This window comes from Bos taurus, chromosome 29, assembly GCF_002263795.3.
Source record: "Bos taurus isolate L1 Dominette 01449 registration number 42190680 breed Hereford chromosome 29, ARS-UCD2.0, whole genome shotgun sequence".
NCBI lineage: Eukaryota > Metazoa > Chordata > Mammalia > Artiodactyla > Bovidae > Bos > Bos taurus.
This window is the reverse complement of record NC_037356.1, coordinates 8888219-8908020: the sequence shown is the minus strand read 5'-3', so window position 1 is coordinate 8908020 and position 19802 is coordinate 8888219. Positions and strand designations below refer to the sequence as shown.

Genomic DNA, 19802 nt, shown 5'->3' with positions numbered 1-19802 from the left:
CTAAGATCATGGCATCCAATCCCATCACTTCATGGGAAATAGATGGGGAAACAGTGGAAACAGTGGCAGACTTTATTTTCTTGGGCTCCAAAATCACTGCAGATGGTGACTGCAGCCATGTAATTTAAAGACGCTTGCTCCATGGAAGAAAAACTATGACCAAGCTAGGCAGCATATTCAAAAGCAGAGACATTACTTTGCCAACAAAGGTCTGTCTAGTTAAGGCTATGGTTTTTTCAGTAGTCATGTATGAATGTGAGAGTTGGACTACAAAGAAAGCTGAATACCAAACAATTGATGCTTTTGAACTATGGTGTTGGAGAAGACACTTGAGAGTCTCTTGGACAGCAAGGAGATCCAACCAGTCCATCCTAAAGGAGATCAGTCCTGAATATTCATTGGAAGGACTGATGCTGAAACTGAAACTCCAATACTTTGGTCACCTGATTTGAAAACTGATTCACTGGAAAAGACCCTGATGCTGGGAAAGATTGAGGGCAGGAGGAAAAGGGGATGACAGAGGATGAGATGGTTGGACGGCATCACCGACTTAATGGACATAAATTTGAGTAGGCTCTGGGAGTTGGTGATGGACAGGGAGGCCTGGTGTGCTGCAGTCCATGGGGTTGCAAAGAGTTGGACATGACTGAGCAACTGAATTGAACTGAACTGAACAATGCCTGGTAACTGGTAGGTGCTCAATAAACATTTGATGGTTGGATGAATGGACAGATGTATGGACACATGAACAGACAGATGGATGGACGGATGGTTGAATGGGGAGGCAGGAAAGGAAGTAAAGAAGAGATGAGATGCAGATCAGGAAGCAGGACTCTTTATAAGATATAAAGTCCGTTAGATTGGTAGCCCTAGACATCTTAGTGATACCATGAAGAGCCTCAGAATGTTTTGAATGGAAATCTGTAAGGGAGAAGAGGCCATGGAAACAGGAGGCAAAGTTTACCTTCTTCGTGTTTTTTTCTCTGCCTGCAAGTAATATATGGAAAGCACCTATAAGATCACTTGGCATGCGTGGCATTAGATACATGTTTTTTATTATTATTATTTCTAATATTATTATTCCAGCAGTTATGAGTCCCAAAGGAAGCAGCTGGCTGTATGCAAGTGACTGGTCATAGAACACTCAACAGCTCAGCAAACGAAAAAGCCGCCACGGATGCTCAAGACACTGCAGTGTCACAGCCAAGGCTGGTTCCTGGGAGCTGAACCATCCCTGGCGGGGCAGGCCTTTCCCCCAGGCACCACGTGGCCAGCTGTCCACAGGCACCCATGCCATCCTCTCACACAGGCAAGGCTAGGCACTGCCGAGGTTCCTCAAACACAAGGAGAAGCTACTGCCAGCTCCTGAAGTGTGAGAACAGGGGAAATCTTTCAGCTCTGACGGGTGAATTTCAAAGCCTGTTTCTAAAAATGGCTGTTAATAGGCTTTTCTTCACACCAACTCTCCCTATGCCTGCTTTATCAGGTGGCAACTGCATAGCTATTCACTGTCCTGTGGCCAGAGTGATTTCACCAGTCCAAAAAAATAGTAATAATAATAATAATAATAATTATGGGCTGGAAGAACCCAAAAATAAAAGAGATGAGAAGGGAGGGTCTGACATGAGCCAACGCTTTCTGTCAAATGGTTGGTGGACTGTCTTCATGATCATGTTACTGCAGAGAAAAATAGAAATCCCAAGACGAAGGTGGATGTCAGGAGCACGTCCACTCATTCGAGATGGACACATAGGAGTGACAGCAAAAGCCAGGGCAGCAGATGTTTAGGTCTGAGACATATGCTGTTTAACATGAATTCATCTCCTTTCTACAAGAGACTCAAAAGCACTGTGCTTAAGTTAATGGAGGCTGTATGTATGCTCAGTCACTCAATTGTGTCTGACTCTTTGCGACCCCATGGACTGTAGCCTGCCAGGCTCCTCTGTTCATGGCATTTTCCAGGCAAGAATATTGGAGTGGGTTGCCATTTCCTCCTCCAGGGGACCTTCCCAATCCTGGCATCGAACCTGGGTCTCCTCCACTGCAAGCAGATTCTTTACCATCGGAGCCACCAGGGGAACCCAAGTACTCAGAAATTATCACTAAAGACTCTATCTCACCTGTTTCTTCCCAGACTCACTCCTCTCTTCTCATGTCTCTGCCAAAATCAGATGTACCCACGCCCACGGAGAATGAGTTTGGATCTCGCAGTCTTCCCCTCTCCTTCTGGACTGGCTGCTCTAGAAGGGCAAGGACCAGGTCTAAACCCTATTAGGTCTGTGACTTCTGAGGCCCACACGGGGCTTCACACTATGCTAAAGGAATGGAGGAAATTTTTTACAGATCTGGGTGCACTAAGGATTAACTGGGCACTTACAGTGCACTTTACATACATTAAATATTACAGCACTCTGTTAAGTGGGGTATTCTATTATCACCTCCATTCACAGATGTGAAAACTGAGGCTTAGAGAAATGAAGTGCCTTTCCCAAAACCACACATACAGCAAATGGCTGAGCTGGAACTGGAACCTTGGGCTTTTTGGACTCTAAATCCCTAGATCATAGCCAGTGAGCTCTGCTGCCTGGTCACAGGCTGTTCCCTGGTGGTGGTGGGCAGGGAGAGGTCACACACGGTTGATTCTAACTGACTGCTGTCTTTCATCACCAGAATCCTTTAATCTGTTGCTAATTATAGCAGGTCTAAACCTAGGGTCTTTAAAGTAGCCTCAAAGATGAGAATATATAATCTGGTCGTAAATGTGTTATTCTTTAGATGAAGCTGGAACTGCGTCAGAGCAGAAAACCCTCTTGAATAAATGGATTCGTGAAATTTATATGACCAAAATAAAAGATTTCTCTTAGTTTCCAAAATCCTCCAACCCCCATGGAGGGATCTAAATATAATTATATTGTCACCATCTTTTTAGTCGTGTCTGACTCTTTGTGACCCCCATGGACTGTAGCCCATCAGGCTCCTCTTTCCATGGAATTCTCCAGGCCAGGATACTGGAGTGGGTAGCCTTTCCCTTCTCCAAGGGATCTTCCCAACCCAGGGGTGGATCCCACATTGCAGGTGGATTCTTTACCAGCTGAGACACAAGGGAAGCCTTTTTAGAAGAGACAGCAGATGGGCTTGTATATTAGTCTTGACCAGAGTGGTTTCTGATGTCTTCAGGAGGTAATGTGAAAGTGATTTGTATAACTGATTTTTATCGAGAGTATATTATGAAGAAGGCATCGTGCTGGCCATACAGTGTTGATGAGGGGGTCCTGGCTCTGAGGACAACATTCAGGTGGAGACAGACATGCACTGCAAGTGTTTAATGAACCCGATATAGAAGGACTTCCCAGGTGGCTCAGTGGTAAAGAATCCGCCTGCCAATGCAGGGGACATGGCTTTGATCCCTGGGTTGGGAAGATCTCCTGGAGCAGGAAATGGCAACCCACTCCAGTATTTTCCCCTGGAAAATTCCATACACAGAGGAGCCTGGTGGACTACAGTCCATGGGGTCGCAAAGAGTTGGACATAGCTCACCATACACACAGACACACACAATGTAGAAAAGAGCCAGGACTATATAGGCTAAATCTCAGAGAAGCGTGCAGGGTGAATGAGTCACTTGCATGGGTCATTATCAAGGAAAGCAGCAAGGCCGAGGTAGCCCGTGCCAGCTGAGCTGAAGTATGTCAAATATTTAATAAATGAACCCAGTGGGAATGGTGCTCCCAGGGGCTGAACAACACAAAAGTGAGGGAAAGAGCAAAATCAAAAGGCACGTCCATAGTCCCTGGAGATGTATCATTAACTCTACTTGTAGAATTAGAGGTTTCATAAAATGATTTCTCTCTCTGAAAATGGGGCCCCTCATAAAGTATGGGTCTACTGCTCAATTTCTGCACATTCAACCACAAAAGGTGGCTCTTCTCAGGGAAAAAGTCTTCTCTCACCTGCTTTGATCTAGACAGCTTCTCCTCCACCACCTTCATCTGCCAACTCCTCCTCTTCATAATGTCAGTCTGGCAGTGCAGCCAGAGAAGCGTTCACACCCCTCTCCCCAGCTCCCACAGCACTAGTACAGATGCTTCTCATCACACCGACCTTCTGAACTGAAACTGTCTGCTTACAAACTGCTGCCTACTCCCACCCCTCTTACACATAAGCTCCCTGAAGGCAAGTGTGTTCACCACTGAGGTTCCCCTGCCTAAAATACAGTAGGGTCTCAGCAAATCTTTAATGAATAAATTTAATAAACAAATGAGTTGTGGGAGAATTACACAAATTTAGAGGGTGACAAGAAGGCATCCAGCGATCTTTCAAATTCCCTCCGAGATTCTGATTCTGACAGAGCCAGTAGGTATGAGCATAGCCCATCAGAGGGCCACAGCAGGGAATGCCTCGCCAACCGGCTTAGTTGAGTCAATGCTATGGTTTTTCCAGTAGTCATGTATGGATGCAAGAGTTGGACCATAAAGAAGGCTAAGCATGCAAGAATTGATGCTTTCAAACTGTGGTGTTAGAGAAGACTCTTGAGAGTCGCTTGGACTGCAAGGAGATCCAACCAGTCAATCCTAAAGGAAATCAGTCCTGAATGTTCATTGGAAGGACTGATGCTGAAGCTGAAACTCCAATACTTTGGCCACCTGATACAAAGAGCTGACTCACTGGAAAAAGCCTTGATGCTGGGAAAGATTGAAGGTGGGAGGAGAAGGGTGCAGCATAGAATGATGGTTAGCATCACTGTCTTAATGGACATGAATTTGAGCAGACTCCAGGAGACAGTGAAGGACAGAGGAGCCTGGTAGGCTGCTATCCATGGGGTCACAAAGAGTCAGATGCAACTTAGCAACTAAATAACAACAACAAAATTAAACGAGTCAATACAAACCCTGGCACAATGTATATCCAAAAAATCCTGGCTCTTATCATTATGACTTGGGTTCCTTCCACAAGGCATTCTACTATTGAAAGAAATTCAGTATAATCTTGGTTGGAATCTTCAACACTCCCTTCAGAAGCCAGAGAAAGAAGGGGTGGGAACCGTTTACTGTGAATGAAGACCAGCGCCACTGAAGTCGTGAGGGAACTCAGCAGCCTTTGCCTCACGGGAAAAGTCACTGCACAGCTCAACAACCCAGAGGATGCTGCCTTGTACAGATGCTGGCTCCTCCTACTGTTTCCTGAAAGACCAAAGCAAACTACAGGATCCAGTAGGGTCTGCCTCCTCCAGAGCTCCACACCACAGGGGAATGTGTTCCAGGACCATTGTGCTACGGCTTTGTAGACTGCTCCCAAACAATGATACAGAATCCAGACAAAACACTTTCAAAAAAAAAAATAATATTCTCAAGTTGCTAATCATTCAACTCTATCCCCTCCGGTCCTTCTGGCTTTCAATATCACTTTTAAAAGCAACTGCAGCTTTGATTTTCTCTTTTTCAACTTCCTCAAAAGCTGATGATCTTTCCACCAAAACTCCCTCTCCTCAAATGACTTGAGTACATTTTACTTCTACTGTGTCCTTTTGGTAGGAACTCTGTTTTCACCAGGCTGCCAGGCAACCATTTGGGTACAGAATGAATGCGTGCTTTTAATCGCTGACCCTGGCACCCCCAATCATAGGCTATCCCTCAGATTTTCATCACACAGTCATAGAGCATCTTTTGTGCTCTGCATCAGAGAGGCAGTGGGCCACCACCCCAAAGGATTTCCCAATGTACTTTCTACACATCAAAGTGAAGGTCTGGAAGCTGACTATAACCACGTCTTTGCAAACAAAAGTGCTGAACACCAGTGACCCCTCTGCAATAGCCACGAGAATCAAAAGGCCTCCCCACAGTCCCTCACTATAAGACTGGCATTTGGAAAGAAGAGAATAGATGATGAAAGAAATCTTTGGTAGAAATGACACAAATGCAAACTAAAATAAAGCCATAGTCCCCAGAGTCTCCAAAGGCCCACGCAGGTCAAGAGACACTAGAAACAGAGGCTGGAGATGAGCCCTGTGGAGCCCTCCACAGAAACTCTATATAGAGTTCAGATTTAGACTGACTTTGATGCCATTTGGTCCACATCTGAGCCAGACAACATGTATTTCTGTGTGGGATCTGCCCCCCAGTGCCGCTGCTTACAGACTCTAGTACTGTTGTTTATGACTGTTTTTAGAACAGGTGGCAGGTTCTCCGTTAACATTTACTACATGAATCTAAACATATTGCCTCTAGAAGATAACTGATTATACATGCAAGCAAATCTTGAAATAGGACCACTTGGGAGGGATTTCTGGGCTTCCCTGGTGGCTCAGATGGTAAAGAATCTGCCTGCAACGCAGGAGACCCGGATTCGATCCCTGGGTCGGAAAGATCCTCTTGAGAAGTGAATGGCAACCCACTGCAGTATTCTTGCCTGGAGAATTCCATAGACAGAGGAGACTGACAGACTACAGTCCATGGGGTCGCAAAGAGTCAGACATGACTGAATGACTAACACACACACACACACACACACACACACACAGATTTCTACAGGATTAGAATGCCACCCTTGTGTTACAGATAGGTCAACTTCCAAAAGTTGGTCCAAATGTTATTTACTTGGCTCTAGAAACTCAATTTCCAACAGAAACTGTAGCCTAAAATTGAAAAGACAATGGACCATTAAAGAAAATTATATATAGAGGAAATAAATCTCCCATAATTCCATTGCCCTAACATGATCATTTTTACACATTTAGTTTCAAGTCTTTTTACAGAGCTACCTCTTTTTACAGTAATGCACATGGGTATAGATTCCATTTAGTATTTTGCATTAAGCATTCATAAACATAAGTCAATACTTCTGAAATCTTCACAATGATCAAATGCTAATCTAAATCATAATATACTATCTTTGGAGGACAATTCAACTATTTATAACAACGCATTTATAAGAAAAGACTTTCTGAGCATTAGTTTTTCAGGAGTAGCAAACCTTCTCCCTGAGCTTCTGGCACGCCATCCCATGATTCCTTGACTTCCTGACCCGAGATACACAGCAGGTCCTGGAATGATGTCTTAGTCCGTCTGGGATGCTGCAGCACCACAGACTGAGTGGCTTTGTTGTTGTTGTTCAGTCACTAAGTCACGTCCGACTCTTTTCATGCCAGGCTTCTCTGTCCGTCACCATCTCCCAGAGTTTGCTCAAACTCACGTCCGTTGAGTCAGTGATGCCATTCAATCATCTCATCCTCTGTCACCCCCTTCTCCTCCTCAATCTTTCCCAGCATCAGGTCTTTTCCAATGAATCAGCTCTTCGCATCAGGTGGCCAAAGTACTAGAGCTTCAGCATCAGTGGGGCCCCAGGGCAGCCAACGGCAGCAGTGAGGCTGGGGTGCCCTCCAGTCCTGGGCATCTTCCGACACCGGCTCCAGCCTTCCCCGTATCCCCTGCCCAGCCACTCCAGCAGGGCCCTTGTCTCAACCCCTAGCCTCATGTTGACTGACACCCAATGGCCGGTGAAGGTTTAAACACTCAATGAGGACCAGCAGTGGGACAGCCAGGCATGTCATCCAGCTATGCTGAGTGGCCGAAGGGCATGTCCCTGCTGGTTAGGGCCTGACAAAACCTGGTCCACTGCAGAAGGGAATGGCAAACCACTTCAGGATTCTTGCCTTGAGAACTCCACGAACAGTATGAAAATGGTGGCTTACACAACAGAAATTTACTTCTCACAGTAAAGACCAAGTCTAAGACCAAGGTATAGCTGATTCAGTTCCTGCTAAGGACCATCTTCCTGGCTTGAAGATGGCCATTTTCTTGCTTTATTTTCACATGGCAGAAAGGGAGAAGGGGTTCCCTCCTGTTTCTTTGATAAAAGCACTAAGCCCATCATGAGGGCGCCACTCTTGTGATCTAATTACCTCCCAAAGGCCCCACCACCAAACACCATTGCATTTAGGGGTAAGGTTTCACCCTGTGGATGGGAGGGGTGGGGGTCCATAACATGGTAAGCCTTGTCTTCAGCAGGGAGGCTGCAGCATGGGGGGCTCAGAGAAGTCCAGAGCAGAGACGGGGGCTTCCAGGGTGGGAGCTGTAGGAAGCTGGAGATGCTGACTGAGGCTGGGTTTTCCTATCTCTGGGCTACTCCCTACACATCCTGCTTTTTTTTTTTTTTTTTTAGGGTGGGTCTCAAGAATGTCTCCATCCATCTCTGGTTTCAAGACACCACCTGTGTCTCCTAAATAGTTTCTTTTTTTCCCAGGCTTGGTTTAATGCTGGTGAACCTGGAAATAACAAAGGGTGAACATGTTGTTGTGCTTCCCCAGTCTTCATGGTAAGTGGACCTCTGGGTACACAAGGGTTGATGTCAGACTAACCTACATTCCAGATGCAGGTGAACTTGGGCATATACACCCCACAGAGGGGTGCTGGGGAGGAAAAGCACCAGAGGAAAAGAAGGGGGGCTTTGGTAAGGAGGAGGGGAAGGAAGGGATGAAAGGAAGGAGCCTCAGCAGATGCCTCCCTGAATGATCCACTCATCCAATAACCCTTCACTGGGTAACAAACACTGGACCAAGAACTGTTCTAAGTACCTTGGATACATCAATGAATGAATAAGACAAAAATCTCTGTCTAAACAGAGCTTAGTAGGGATATACAAATGATAAACAAGAGACATGATAAGAAAATTAAACAGTATCTTTGTGACCGCATGGACTGTAGCCCACCAGGCTCCTCTGTCTATGGGATTCTCCAGGCAAGAAAACTGGAGTGAGTAGCCATTCCCTTTGCCAGGAGATCTTTCCAACCCAGGGATCAAACCCAAGTCTCCAGCATAGCAGGCAGATGCTTTACCATCTGAGCCACCAGGGAAGCCAAATAGTATGTTAGGAAGGATCAAATACTATGCAGGAAAAGTAGATCATGTGAAGGGGACCAAGAAAGTTGAAAGGACTGTTTACAGCTTCCCATGGGGTGGTCTGAGTAGGTCTCACTGAGAAAGTGAGAAGCCTTGAAGAAGGTGAGGGAGTTAACCATGTGGCTATGCAGGAGCTGTGTGTTCTAGAAGAGGAATAACCAGGGCAAAGAGCCCAAGTAGGAGCATGTTTGGAGTATCTGAGGCCTGCTTGATTTGGGCAGTGAGACTGAGAAGTAGAAGAGGTCAGAGAGGGTCAAATCACGCAGGACATGGTAAGAACTTTGCTTCTGCAGAGTTTTGAGCAGAGGAGTGATGTGATCAAACTTTGTTTTAAAAGGATCACACTGGCTATTGTGGGGAAGATAAACAAAAGAAACAGAACGATACCAGCTAGGGTATCCTCAGACACGCAGATGACACCACCCTTATGGCAGAAAGTGAAGAAGAACTAAAGAGCCTCTTGATGAAAGTGAAACAAGAGAGTGAAAAAGTTGGCTTAAAACTCAACATTCAGAAAACTAAGATCATGGCATCCGGTCCCAACATTTCATGGCAAATAGATGGGGAAACAATGGAAACCGTGAGAGACTTTAGTTTTGGGGGCTCCAAAGTCACTGCAGATGGTGACTGCAGCCATGAAATTAAGACGCTTCCTCCTTGGAAGAAAAGCTATGACTAATCTAGACAGCATGTTAAAAAGCAGAGACATTACTTTGCCAACAAAAGTCCATCTAGTCAAGGCTATGGTTTTTCCAGTAGTCATGTATGGATGTGAGAGTTGGGCTATAAAGAAAGCTGAGCACCGAAGAATTGATGCTTTTGAACTGTGGTGCTGGAGAAGACTCTTGAGAGTCCCTTGGACTGCAAGGAGATCCAACCAGTCCATCCTAAAGGAAATCAGTCCTGAATATTCCTTGGAAGGACTGATGCTGAAGCTGAAACTCCAATACTTTGGCCACCTGATGCGAAGAGCTGACTCATTGGAAAAGACCCTGATGCTGGGAAAGATTGAAGGCGGGAGGAGAAGGGGATGACAGAGGATGAGATAGTTGGCTGGCATCACCGATGCGATGGACGTGAGTTTGAGTAGGCTCCAAGAGCTGGTGATAGACAGGGAGGCCTGGTGTGCTGTAGTCAATGGGGTCACAAACAGTCAAACACGACTGAGCGACTGAACTGATTGAACTGAAGTAGCTAGGGGGCGCTGTAATCATCCAGCAGAGAAATGGCAGCGCCTTAGGTCGGTGGGGGACCTGTGGTGAGAGCAGAGGCTGGATTCCAGATGTGGTCTGGAGACAGAGCAGCGGGACTACCTGGTGCATTGGACATGGGGTCTGAAACAGAGTGGCCAGGGACTTGTGCAAGGTTTTAGCCTCTCAAAGTGTGGTTAACAGACACAGAGAAGGAGATTGAAAGGAGCAGGACTACAAGTTGGAAACCCATGAGAAGGCTTCTGCCTAATCTAGACACAAGATGATGAAGGTATGAACAAGGCTGCTTGTAGAGGAGATGTAGAGAAACATGGATTTTAAAGGTTGGGATAAAACTGTTAGTAAATCAAGTTAAAATTTCAGATAAGCATTTTGTAGCCCTTTCCCTAATATTCATTCATTCTTTCCTTACTGGTGTAGAATTTTTAGCAGGATATATGGGTGCCCAGCTAAAGATTATGTTTCCCTGGTTCTCCTGCAGCTATGACCAACTCTGACCAATTGGATGTGAATGAAAGTGATATTTGCAACGTCCAAATTCCGCTAGTTCCCTTGCACACTTGCTTCTGTATAGAATAAATGGTAGAGACGAGAGCAACCATTCCGGACGATGAAATGGAAGATACACACTGAGGATGGCTGAGCAACACACTCAAGCCACACATCAACGTGCTCATCATTGCCTACCCAGGCTTGTTTATGAGAGAAACATGCTTTTATCTTGTTTAAGCCTCTGAGTCAGGGGTTTGCTTTCTAAAAGTTGCCTAACTTTTAGCCTAATGAATGTAAGTTCTTTTAGCTGTTTCAAGCACAAAGCCCTAACACCAAATGTTATCAATCCCAGGAAGCCAGGACAGTATTTGACAGGGAAGGATTTCATTCCAACCCGCCTCTGCTCATTTGTTCTTAAAATATCTGAACAGGGCTTGAGCTTCAATGCCCTGAGTCACTCTGCACAGGAGGCACATGTCCAGAACAAACTGCTGCTCATGGAACTGATGTTTACTGAATAATGCATTGCTTCTTTATTGAAGAAGCCCAACCCAACATCACATCAGAAGCAGAGGTCTCAAGAAGACATATTATGTCATCTGCCTCTGGAACAGAAAACAGCATCTCCAAGAAACCCAAATTCTCCATACAACCCAATCATCACCTCCTGATTGATCAATGAGCCAAGCGTGTGATGACAGACTCCCCCCAACCCAAAGGAGGCAAAATCAAGTTCTAAACTGGCACGGAACAAAAACATCCTTCAGTCAAAGGCAAAGCCTAACTGTGTGGGAGTCTAAGAAGTCACCAGTGCATACAGCAGGGATGGAGCTGAAACCTGTGCACCCAGCACCACAGCCCAGCCCCCCAGGGCTTCCATGCCCACTAATCTAAATGCATGTAGTCCATGTGGGAAGACAGTCCCCATGCCCCACAATTTGAAGGGCCCACTGCATGAAATACACTGGGCCATTATCAGTGACTGGACCAAGCACCCTTCATTCATTCTTTCCCTGATCATCAAGCTCAAGAGATAAAAAAAAAAAAAAAAATGCAGAGAATCAACAGTTGACTCCCTTTCCCACCATGGCTATGGAGCATTCCATTAGACGGGTGTACTGTAAATTGCTGAGCCATTCACTGGTTAATGCACATCTGGGTTGTTTCCAGACTTGGGCTATCGTTCGTAAAGCTACTATAAGCAAACAAAAAGGAAAAACTGCAGAGAAGCAGGTGAAGGCTCAGTGGAAGCACATGACAAAAATTATTGCTGGCACGTGGGTCAAAGGAGGGGGTTGACCCAGCCTGGGAAATATCACACCCCTGCAGTGAAATGCCCTGAAGTCTGGGAAGATCAAGATCAAGGAGGTGGATTTCCTCCCAACGGGCTACTTGTAAACATGTCTCCAGGCAACGAGAGCATTGGGCTAACTGTAAAGCCGTGACATTAAGGCTCGTAAAGTTGAGAGGAAAGGGGTTAGAACTTGATTGAGATCGTCCAAAGAGCAAATATTTATTGAGCATGTCAAGTCAGATGTAGAGAGTATCGTGTGACAAGACAGTCTCTGTCCTCATGGTGCTCGGGGTCTAGGGTGGAAGTCACGCCACCAGCCATGACAGCAGGCAGCACTCAGCACCAAAAGGAAACACACACGGCATGAGAAGACAAATGGGCGGGGACTCGAGTCTAGTGTGGGGCGTGGGGACAGCACAGCCCTTCCCAAGAGGCCAGAGGTAAGCGGAGGCGGCAGTGCTGCGGGGGCTCACTTGCCCCGTGAATAGGACGGAGGTGATTCCACCTATGAAGACAGCCTATAAAATGGGGTTGATCATTTCCTGTTTCATGTAGGTAAAATATTGCTGATATTCTGTAATGTGTAATCAAAGATTCACTCTGTTGCCACAATCATCTATATGGAGAACAGCAGAAGTCACTATGTAAATTTTAGAAGAAAGGCACAATATCGTTGTCTTAAAAAAGGAAATAGAAATTTTGGTGAATCAGAAGATCTAGACCCCTGTAGGGAACTCAGAATCACCTAGTTCCAATTGTTCTCATCATGAATATGTCTAAGTCAGTCAAAACCGATGTGAATGAGAACCGTCATTGTGATTCAGCGAACTGAAAATCAGACGGTGGGCATCTTCTGCCCACCTCTGCAACCACTGACAATCTCTGTGGCTTCCTTTCAAGTGAGAAATTGCATGGCTTTCTCACCCTGTCTCTTCATCTGAAAATAAGAGGCTGGATGAAAACAACAGTCTTTATAACAGTTGTCATTTTAAAATGACAGTCCACAGTGAAAGTTGGCATTTCACATGGTGACTTGGTATAATACTTATATTTATTAAATTTGAATGCATTTACTATTTCTGAATTCTATTGTAACCCATGTCTTTGAACTTAAAAAAAAAAAAAAGCTGGTTAGATCCACAAGATAATTCCATGTCTCATAGGTTGCGACTGGAAGTTTGAACAATTTCAGGCTAGGTCATAGCTAAGGGACTTTCCCACCCTGATTCTGGAACTTGTCAAAATGATCATCTAATATTTAGTTAGCCTTACAGTTTTCCAAAATGATTTCACAGGACTCCCCCGGGATCCTCATAGCAGTGGTGTGACATGGGCAGAGGGTCTAATGTGAGTCATCACAGATCACAGGGCAAGATTACAACAGCGCTGGGGCCAGACCCTGTGACTGCACAATGGCAGCGATGCCCGCCCTGTTCAGTAGCTCTTCTCTAGGAGAATTCCATCTCCTGATGACCCCCTTCCCTCAAGCTTCAACTTAAATGCCTCACCCACAAAGCAGGAGGCAAAACCAGTGCACATGTTCCAAGAACGTAATGTTAGTCTTCATGGTCACGCCCTTGTTACAGCCTTCAGGAACTGCCCAGTGCCAGCCACAAACGCAGGAAACTTGGTCCCTGCCCTGGAGGAGCTCTGAGTCTAGCAGAAAAGAAATCCACCCACAGGACTGCCCATTAAGGATGTCTCCCTTTCGAAGCCACCCTTTTCTTGTTTTCTTAGTGATAACCTCATTGGTTCTGTTGAACTCAGCAAGTCTCCCCATCTGGCTGCTGGAAAGTGTCAAGCTTTCAAGCCTTCCCTGGAGACTGCCCGAGCACTGGACATCAGCAGGGCAGCGAGAGGATGGCACCCCAGGAGGAAGTGGGGGCAGTGGCCAGGCAGTGTTGCTTCCTCCGCTGTCTCCCTTCCCTCCCCAAGGGCAAATGGGGGGGGCCACAGGCTCTCTCAGCATCACCCCAGATACTCAGCCCAGACTAGCACCAGCTGACTTCAAGGATATACAAAAACTCTAACTTCATGAAAAGGTCAGGTCCCTAGATTTATGAATAATGTCCCATTTATCGTACTTAGGAGGAAAAAAAAATTATATCAGGGACAAAGGACAAGGGCAAGAATGCTTTCAGGAAACCATAAACCTAAGGCTAAAAAAAAAAGACATTCAAGTCCTCCTTTCATTTTTTTTAAAACTATTCATAAAAATTCAGTGCTAATTCGAATATGCTAGTCCTTCTAAAGCTATTATTGTTAAAACAATCAGAGTCAGTAGTGGGAATTTATTATTTTGCTTTCCAGCATCTACCCTTTCTACCTCTGATGACAATACACAGATTTACTTGGGGTGGGGTGGGGACACTTCCCCTTTATTCTAAACCGGCTGCTATGGGTACCCCTAACTTGAACTCCATCTTTAAATTCAGGGGTGAACGCTGACTGACTTAAGTCATAGTGGTCAGTTTGAGAGTAGAAGGGAGTCCAATTAGAGTCCATGGGACAGAAAGACTCCTTTCCTGAGCCTTCAGAGAAAGTGTCCTTTCTCTTCTACAGGCACCAGAAGTGAGTGCCTTTCAATCTCTGGATGGTGAGATGTGAGAACAGGAGACGGGGCCTGTGGCAGCAATGGGGTGAGAGACTCTGCAGGATGGACTCTGAAGATGCAGCTGACAACGCAAGAGCCGAGCAGGCAGCCGGAGAACCTGCATCTGTAAGGATGTGATCTGGACTGCTGAGTCAAAGTTGCCTGCAGTGCTTTCTTCCTCTGGACATTTAGTTACAGAAGGCCTTTATTCGCTAGGCTAGTTTGAGTTTCCTAACACCTGCCAACAAAGTTGTAATTCGTAAAACACCTTACCTATTCCAAAGTAGTAATACACAAAGGATTTAGGGTTTCTTGGAGGTGGCGGGGAGCAGGGATCATAGTGTGATGGGTGGAGGTTGAGAGAGAAATTTTCTTTCTTAGCTTCTTCTATTAATTCTGCAGGAAACAATACTTAGCATCTAGATAATTGTTCCTATTTCTCAAAAACACCTTTTCCACAACTATTTCCTCACTTGAATTTCACAATCCTGATTCAAGGAAATTGTGAAGAATTTTATCTTGCAGTAACTGCTTCTTTACCAAGCACTTTATATACTGTCAAAATCAAATTCAGTAATTCATCTGATTGTCACAATAGCTGAATGTGGTAGGGATGGTGGGTCTGTCATAACATCCACTTTAAGCAGGAGAAAGTGGAACCTCAGAGAAATCAAATGAGAGGCCCAAGTTAATATGAGATGGTGTTAGGAGACAGCCCTTAAACCCAGGTTTCTCGATTTTAACACCAATGATACTAAACTCCACTCCCAGAAGCAAATGTGTGTGCTCTTAAGCACCGTGTCAGCAGTGGGCTGAATTTGACCCAAGCACCGGAGATCCAGACCCAGATTTCAGTGGCAGAGTCAGAGCTAACCAGCTGACGACCTTGTCAAGTTTCTTTTGTCTTGTTTTCTCATTTGTAAAGGGAAAGGTTTCAATTTGGATCTCTGAGGCCTTTTCAAGGTCTGAATGTTCCATAATTCTAGACTTTCTTGTCCCGGCTCAAATTAAAAATTTTCTTCTCAGAATAATGAGAACCTTAGCTGATATTTGTTCTCATTGCGTGTCAGGAATTGTGCTAAGAACGCTATCTCTGTTTTCTCTTTAAATCTCACAACACTCCCGACCCATATGTTTCGCTTTTACAGATAAGGAAACCTGGACAGCCAGGTTCAATGAACTGCCCCAAATTAACAGAATCAGCAAGCATCAAGGCGAGATCTGACTCCAGGTCCGAATGGTTAAGAGGATCTCAACCCAGTCTATATTTGTTCGTGAAGAAATCAGGCTCCCGCATTATTGGTGACCTCTTTCCAAGCAGAAGAGGGGCGCTAAAAAGCCAAACCGAGTCACACCAAGCTTCCCCTGGAAGGGCGTCTGGGAGGATCCTCCCGGGGCCCCGGGGGCGGGGCGCCCATCCCGCCAGCCCCGGGAGAGCGGCTTGGGCCCTCCTACCCTCTCCCGGTTACCTTGTTGAGATGCGGGTTCCTGGTGACATCGTACCCCCGCTTCTTCAGCGGCACGGGGCGCGCCGGGCGGGCCTTGGAGTGGCAGCCTCGGGCGGGCGCGGGAGGCGCCCAGCTCCGGACAGCTCCGCAGGCCCGGCCGGACCGGAGAGTCAGCCGCGCGCCGGTGCCCAGCGCGGCGCCCATGGTCCTGGCGCAGACCTGGCACGGGGAGACACCAAGGTCAGGGGGGCTTTCGGGCCAGCCAGGACCCGCGCGCGCCGGGGACGTGTGCGCGGGGAGAGGGCGGAGGTCCCGCAGGCGCTCAGGCGCCCCGCCTCCCCCGCGGCCACCCGCGCGGCTCTCGCGGCTCGGCGGCGGGATTCAGGCCTGCGCAAGCCGGACCGAAGCGAAAGCAAGCTCAGGAAGCAGATACGGTGCGGGCGGCAGCCCGCGCCTCGCCCGCCTCCATCCCCGCAGAGAAGCAGCTGCGACTGCGCGGCGAGGGGGTTTCCAAACCTCCGAGTCCGCTCGATGGCGCGCCTCGGTCTCCCCAGCTTCTCCAGCCCACCTGTGCTGCGCCGGGAGCCGCTGTCTACGCGGCCCGGCTGCGGGGCAGGCGGCGCGAGACGCTGCGGGGCCGTTATTCCCCTCCTGCCAATGGCTGGACCGCGCCCGCGGCCTCGAGAGCGCGGAAGCGGGTGCGCCCTGCAAGACGAGTCTGCAAACCTCTGCGCGCCGTGCGGGGCTTCCCCGGGGGCGCCGCACAGCCGCGTGCGCGTGCCTCCGCGCTGATTATAAAGGAAGCTCAGGATGCGCTGCGAGCCGCTGTCTCTTGACAAGGCGAGCGCACAAAGCGGGCTCAGCGTTTAGGTATCAGTGGACCTGCTTAATAGCTCCAACATTTGGTGCAGGAGGCCCTTGGCTTCCCCGGCAAGGAGTTAAAACCCTCAGGCACCCAGCTCTGCGCTGCATTGGGCTGCCAAGTATATAGCCATTAGCCTCACGTGGCACTATACCTCTAAACAAGCTACTTTAAATGGAATAATATTTAAACTCTAGTTCCTTAGGCGCACTAGCCACGTGTCACGAGCTCAAGAGCCACCTGTCCATAGTAGCTTTGGGCCTCACAGAGGAGCCTGGCAGGCTACAGTCCGTGGGGTCGCAGAATCTGACACGACCGGGGGACTCAGCACAGCACAGCACAGATACGGAACATTTCCATCTTTGTAGAAAGTTCTAGCGGACAGCGCTAATACAAGGTCACCAGTTACTAAGACATGAATTGTTGGGAGCAGATAAGAACCTTGGGCGTCTATCACAGTCCTGAATTAATGGTAGATATTTTTCACACAGTAACCAGCAAACCCCTCTTTAACACGAACTTTTCAGTGGGTGCGGAGTAAAACCCAGACTCTCTTTGGTGCTCACATGTTATCCTGTAGTTAACCTGGCTGCTGCGACTTCCTCATTCTACTTGGGTCTCCCGGGCACTGAGCTCTAGCCACACAGACTCCTCCCTGTATTTCCGCCCCCGGCCGGCTCCCTCACACCTCAGGGCCTTTGCACTTGCTGAGAGCCTGGAATGCTCCTGCTCTCAAGTCTCCGCTAAATTTTCAACTGGAACACCTTTCCTCTACTCCATGCAGTGTCAGCCTCCATTAGGGACTCTGGTCATGAAGGAGATTTTCCTTTCTTAAAACTTAACACAGCCAGTAATTAGCTTGTTTTTCTAGTTGTTTATTGCCTGTCTTCCCTTAGAATGTAAGCATCATGGGGAAAGGCTCTTTGGCTGTAAACCCCTGTATCCTCACTTCTAGCTCAGTGCCTGGTACATTAGCTGTTGTTGTTTAATCACTTAAGTCATGTCTGACTCTTGCCGCCCTATGGACTGCAGCCTTCCAGGCTCCTCTGTCCATGGGATTCTCCAGGCAAGAATACTGGAGTGGGCTGTCATTTTCTTCTCCAGGGGATCTTCCAACCCAGGAGTGGAACCCACATCTCCTGTTTGGCAGGCAGAAGACGCCTGGTAAGCCTGGGAAGATGCCAGTACCTGGGAAGCCGCCTGGTACATAGTTGCATAATAAATAGCTGTTGGGTGACGGAATAGAAGTGGCAGTCACTTTCATGGACTGTGAACCCTCAGAATGATGGACAGGCGGCCTGTCCTCTACACTCCCCTTCAAGCCTTCCATATAAGCAGCCTTCAGAATCTGCGCTCTGACTCTGTTCTGAGTACCAAATAGATATCTTAGGACTCTGGGCTGCCCTTGCCTGGATTCAGGATTCCCTCCTCTCCCTGAGAAACAACCATCGCCCCCTCCATTCTCTCCCCTTTCCAGTCCAACCTGCTATTTGCAGCTCAGTAATCTATATCAGGAGTTGGTGATGGACAGGGAAGCCTGGCGTGCTGCAGTCCATGGGGTCGAAAAGAGTCAGATACGACTGAGAGACTGAACTGAACTGAATCTATATAAAAACAATACTTTCCAAATCAGAATTGAAATTACCTGGTAGGGGGATGGGGTGAGGGGCAAGATACAGATTTACAGACCCCCAACCACAGAAATTCCAATTAAGTATGGTTTAAATGCCTGTAGTCTAGTTTACTCTTGGACTGTATATTTACATAAACACATAAATGATCTTTTTTTCCCCTTAAACCCATTTCAGTCAGATTTTTGGTTGCTTGCAACTCAGAGTATTTTTAACTGATACTTTCCTGTCAACACTGTTTTTATATTTGCCAATCTTCCTACCATCAGCAAACATCTTGAGGGGAGAGAGAGAGAGAATGTGTGTGTGCGTCTTTCCATCTTTGGTACCTGACACATAGCAAATCATCCAAAACTTTTGAATGAGTCTAACTTTCCTCAATACAATGATCGGTTTCTCACCTGGAGGACATTGAATAGGTAACCTCAGTCATTTGAAACTTAACTAGAAACCACGATGTAGACAAATGTTCCCAAATAAGCCAGTGTAATTTTTATCAATCTCTTCGCTAGAGCACATGCAGCCTATGTCTAAGATTCTCTCACGTGTGCTATATTCTCTTAGCCCAATATTGTTAAGTCTAACAAAATTGCTTTTCTATCATGGGTGTTGATCTTTGGCCAAGTTAAAAAAAAAAAAAGGTGCTAAAGGCAGGTTCACTAGGTGGAGCGGCAGAAAGTAGTGATGAGGAGGGGGCTGCCCTGTTCGTCAGACCCAGGTTCTTTCTCTAGGGTGCTGTCCGTCTCTCTGCAGAAGCATGAATGTGAAAAGGGGGAAGAAGAAGTTGAGGCCGCTGCTTTAGGGAAACGATGTGGATATGGCTTATGTGACATCAACTCACGTTCTGCAGGTGAAATGGAAGTCACGCAGTCCCATCAGCTACCAGGAAGCCTGGGAATACTGTCTCTAGCAGAAAGGCATGAACACCTTCTGCTAAAGCTCAGTGGGGGCGTCTACTACTGAAAGAAGGATGGGAGAAGGATACCTGGGAACTAGTGGCTACTACTAGCCTGGATATAATACTCATTTTATAGGAAAGTGTTTGCAATGGAGTGGATACTCAGAAACTGTTCACAATTATTACTGGCAGATGTGGCTTCCCTCTCTGCTTTCCTGGCATCTTCCTTACTTTCAGAGCTGAACGTAGGATTACAGAGGCCAGATTCAGAGCTATGGACATGTTTCAGAACTTTTTCAGCTCCATACTACTCTGATTTCCTTAGCAAACCAGCCCCATGGTCCCTGTGGTCTGATTCTGCACGATAGAACTAATGAGTCTCTGTAAAATTTGTCTCATTTGCTTTGCCTTCACATCCCATGCTCTGTCTACTGTCAGAAGTTGTGGTTGTGATGCTGCTTCCTGGAGTGGAAGGAAA

At 46.9% G+C, this 19802-nt stretch overlaps 1 protein-coding gene across 1 annotated transcript in view; it reads right to left on the bottom strand.

Moving 5' to 3' along the window:
* ME3 (malic enzyme 3) overlaps positions 1–16549 on the bottom strand; it is a 220849-nt gene extending 204300 nt beyond the window's left edge. The window contains 2 exon segments of the mRNA NM_001075877.1: positions 15955–16152; positions 16450–16549. Coding sequence (NP_001069345.1) covers positions 15955–16137 — 183 coding nt within the window. The 5' untranslated portion in view covers positions 16138–16152; positions 16450–16549.
* Between the last annotated feature and the right edge of the window lie 3253 nt (positions 16550–19802).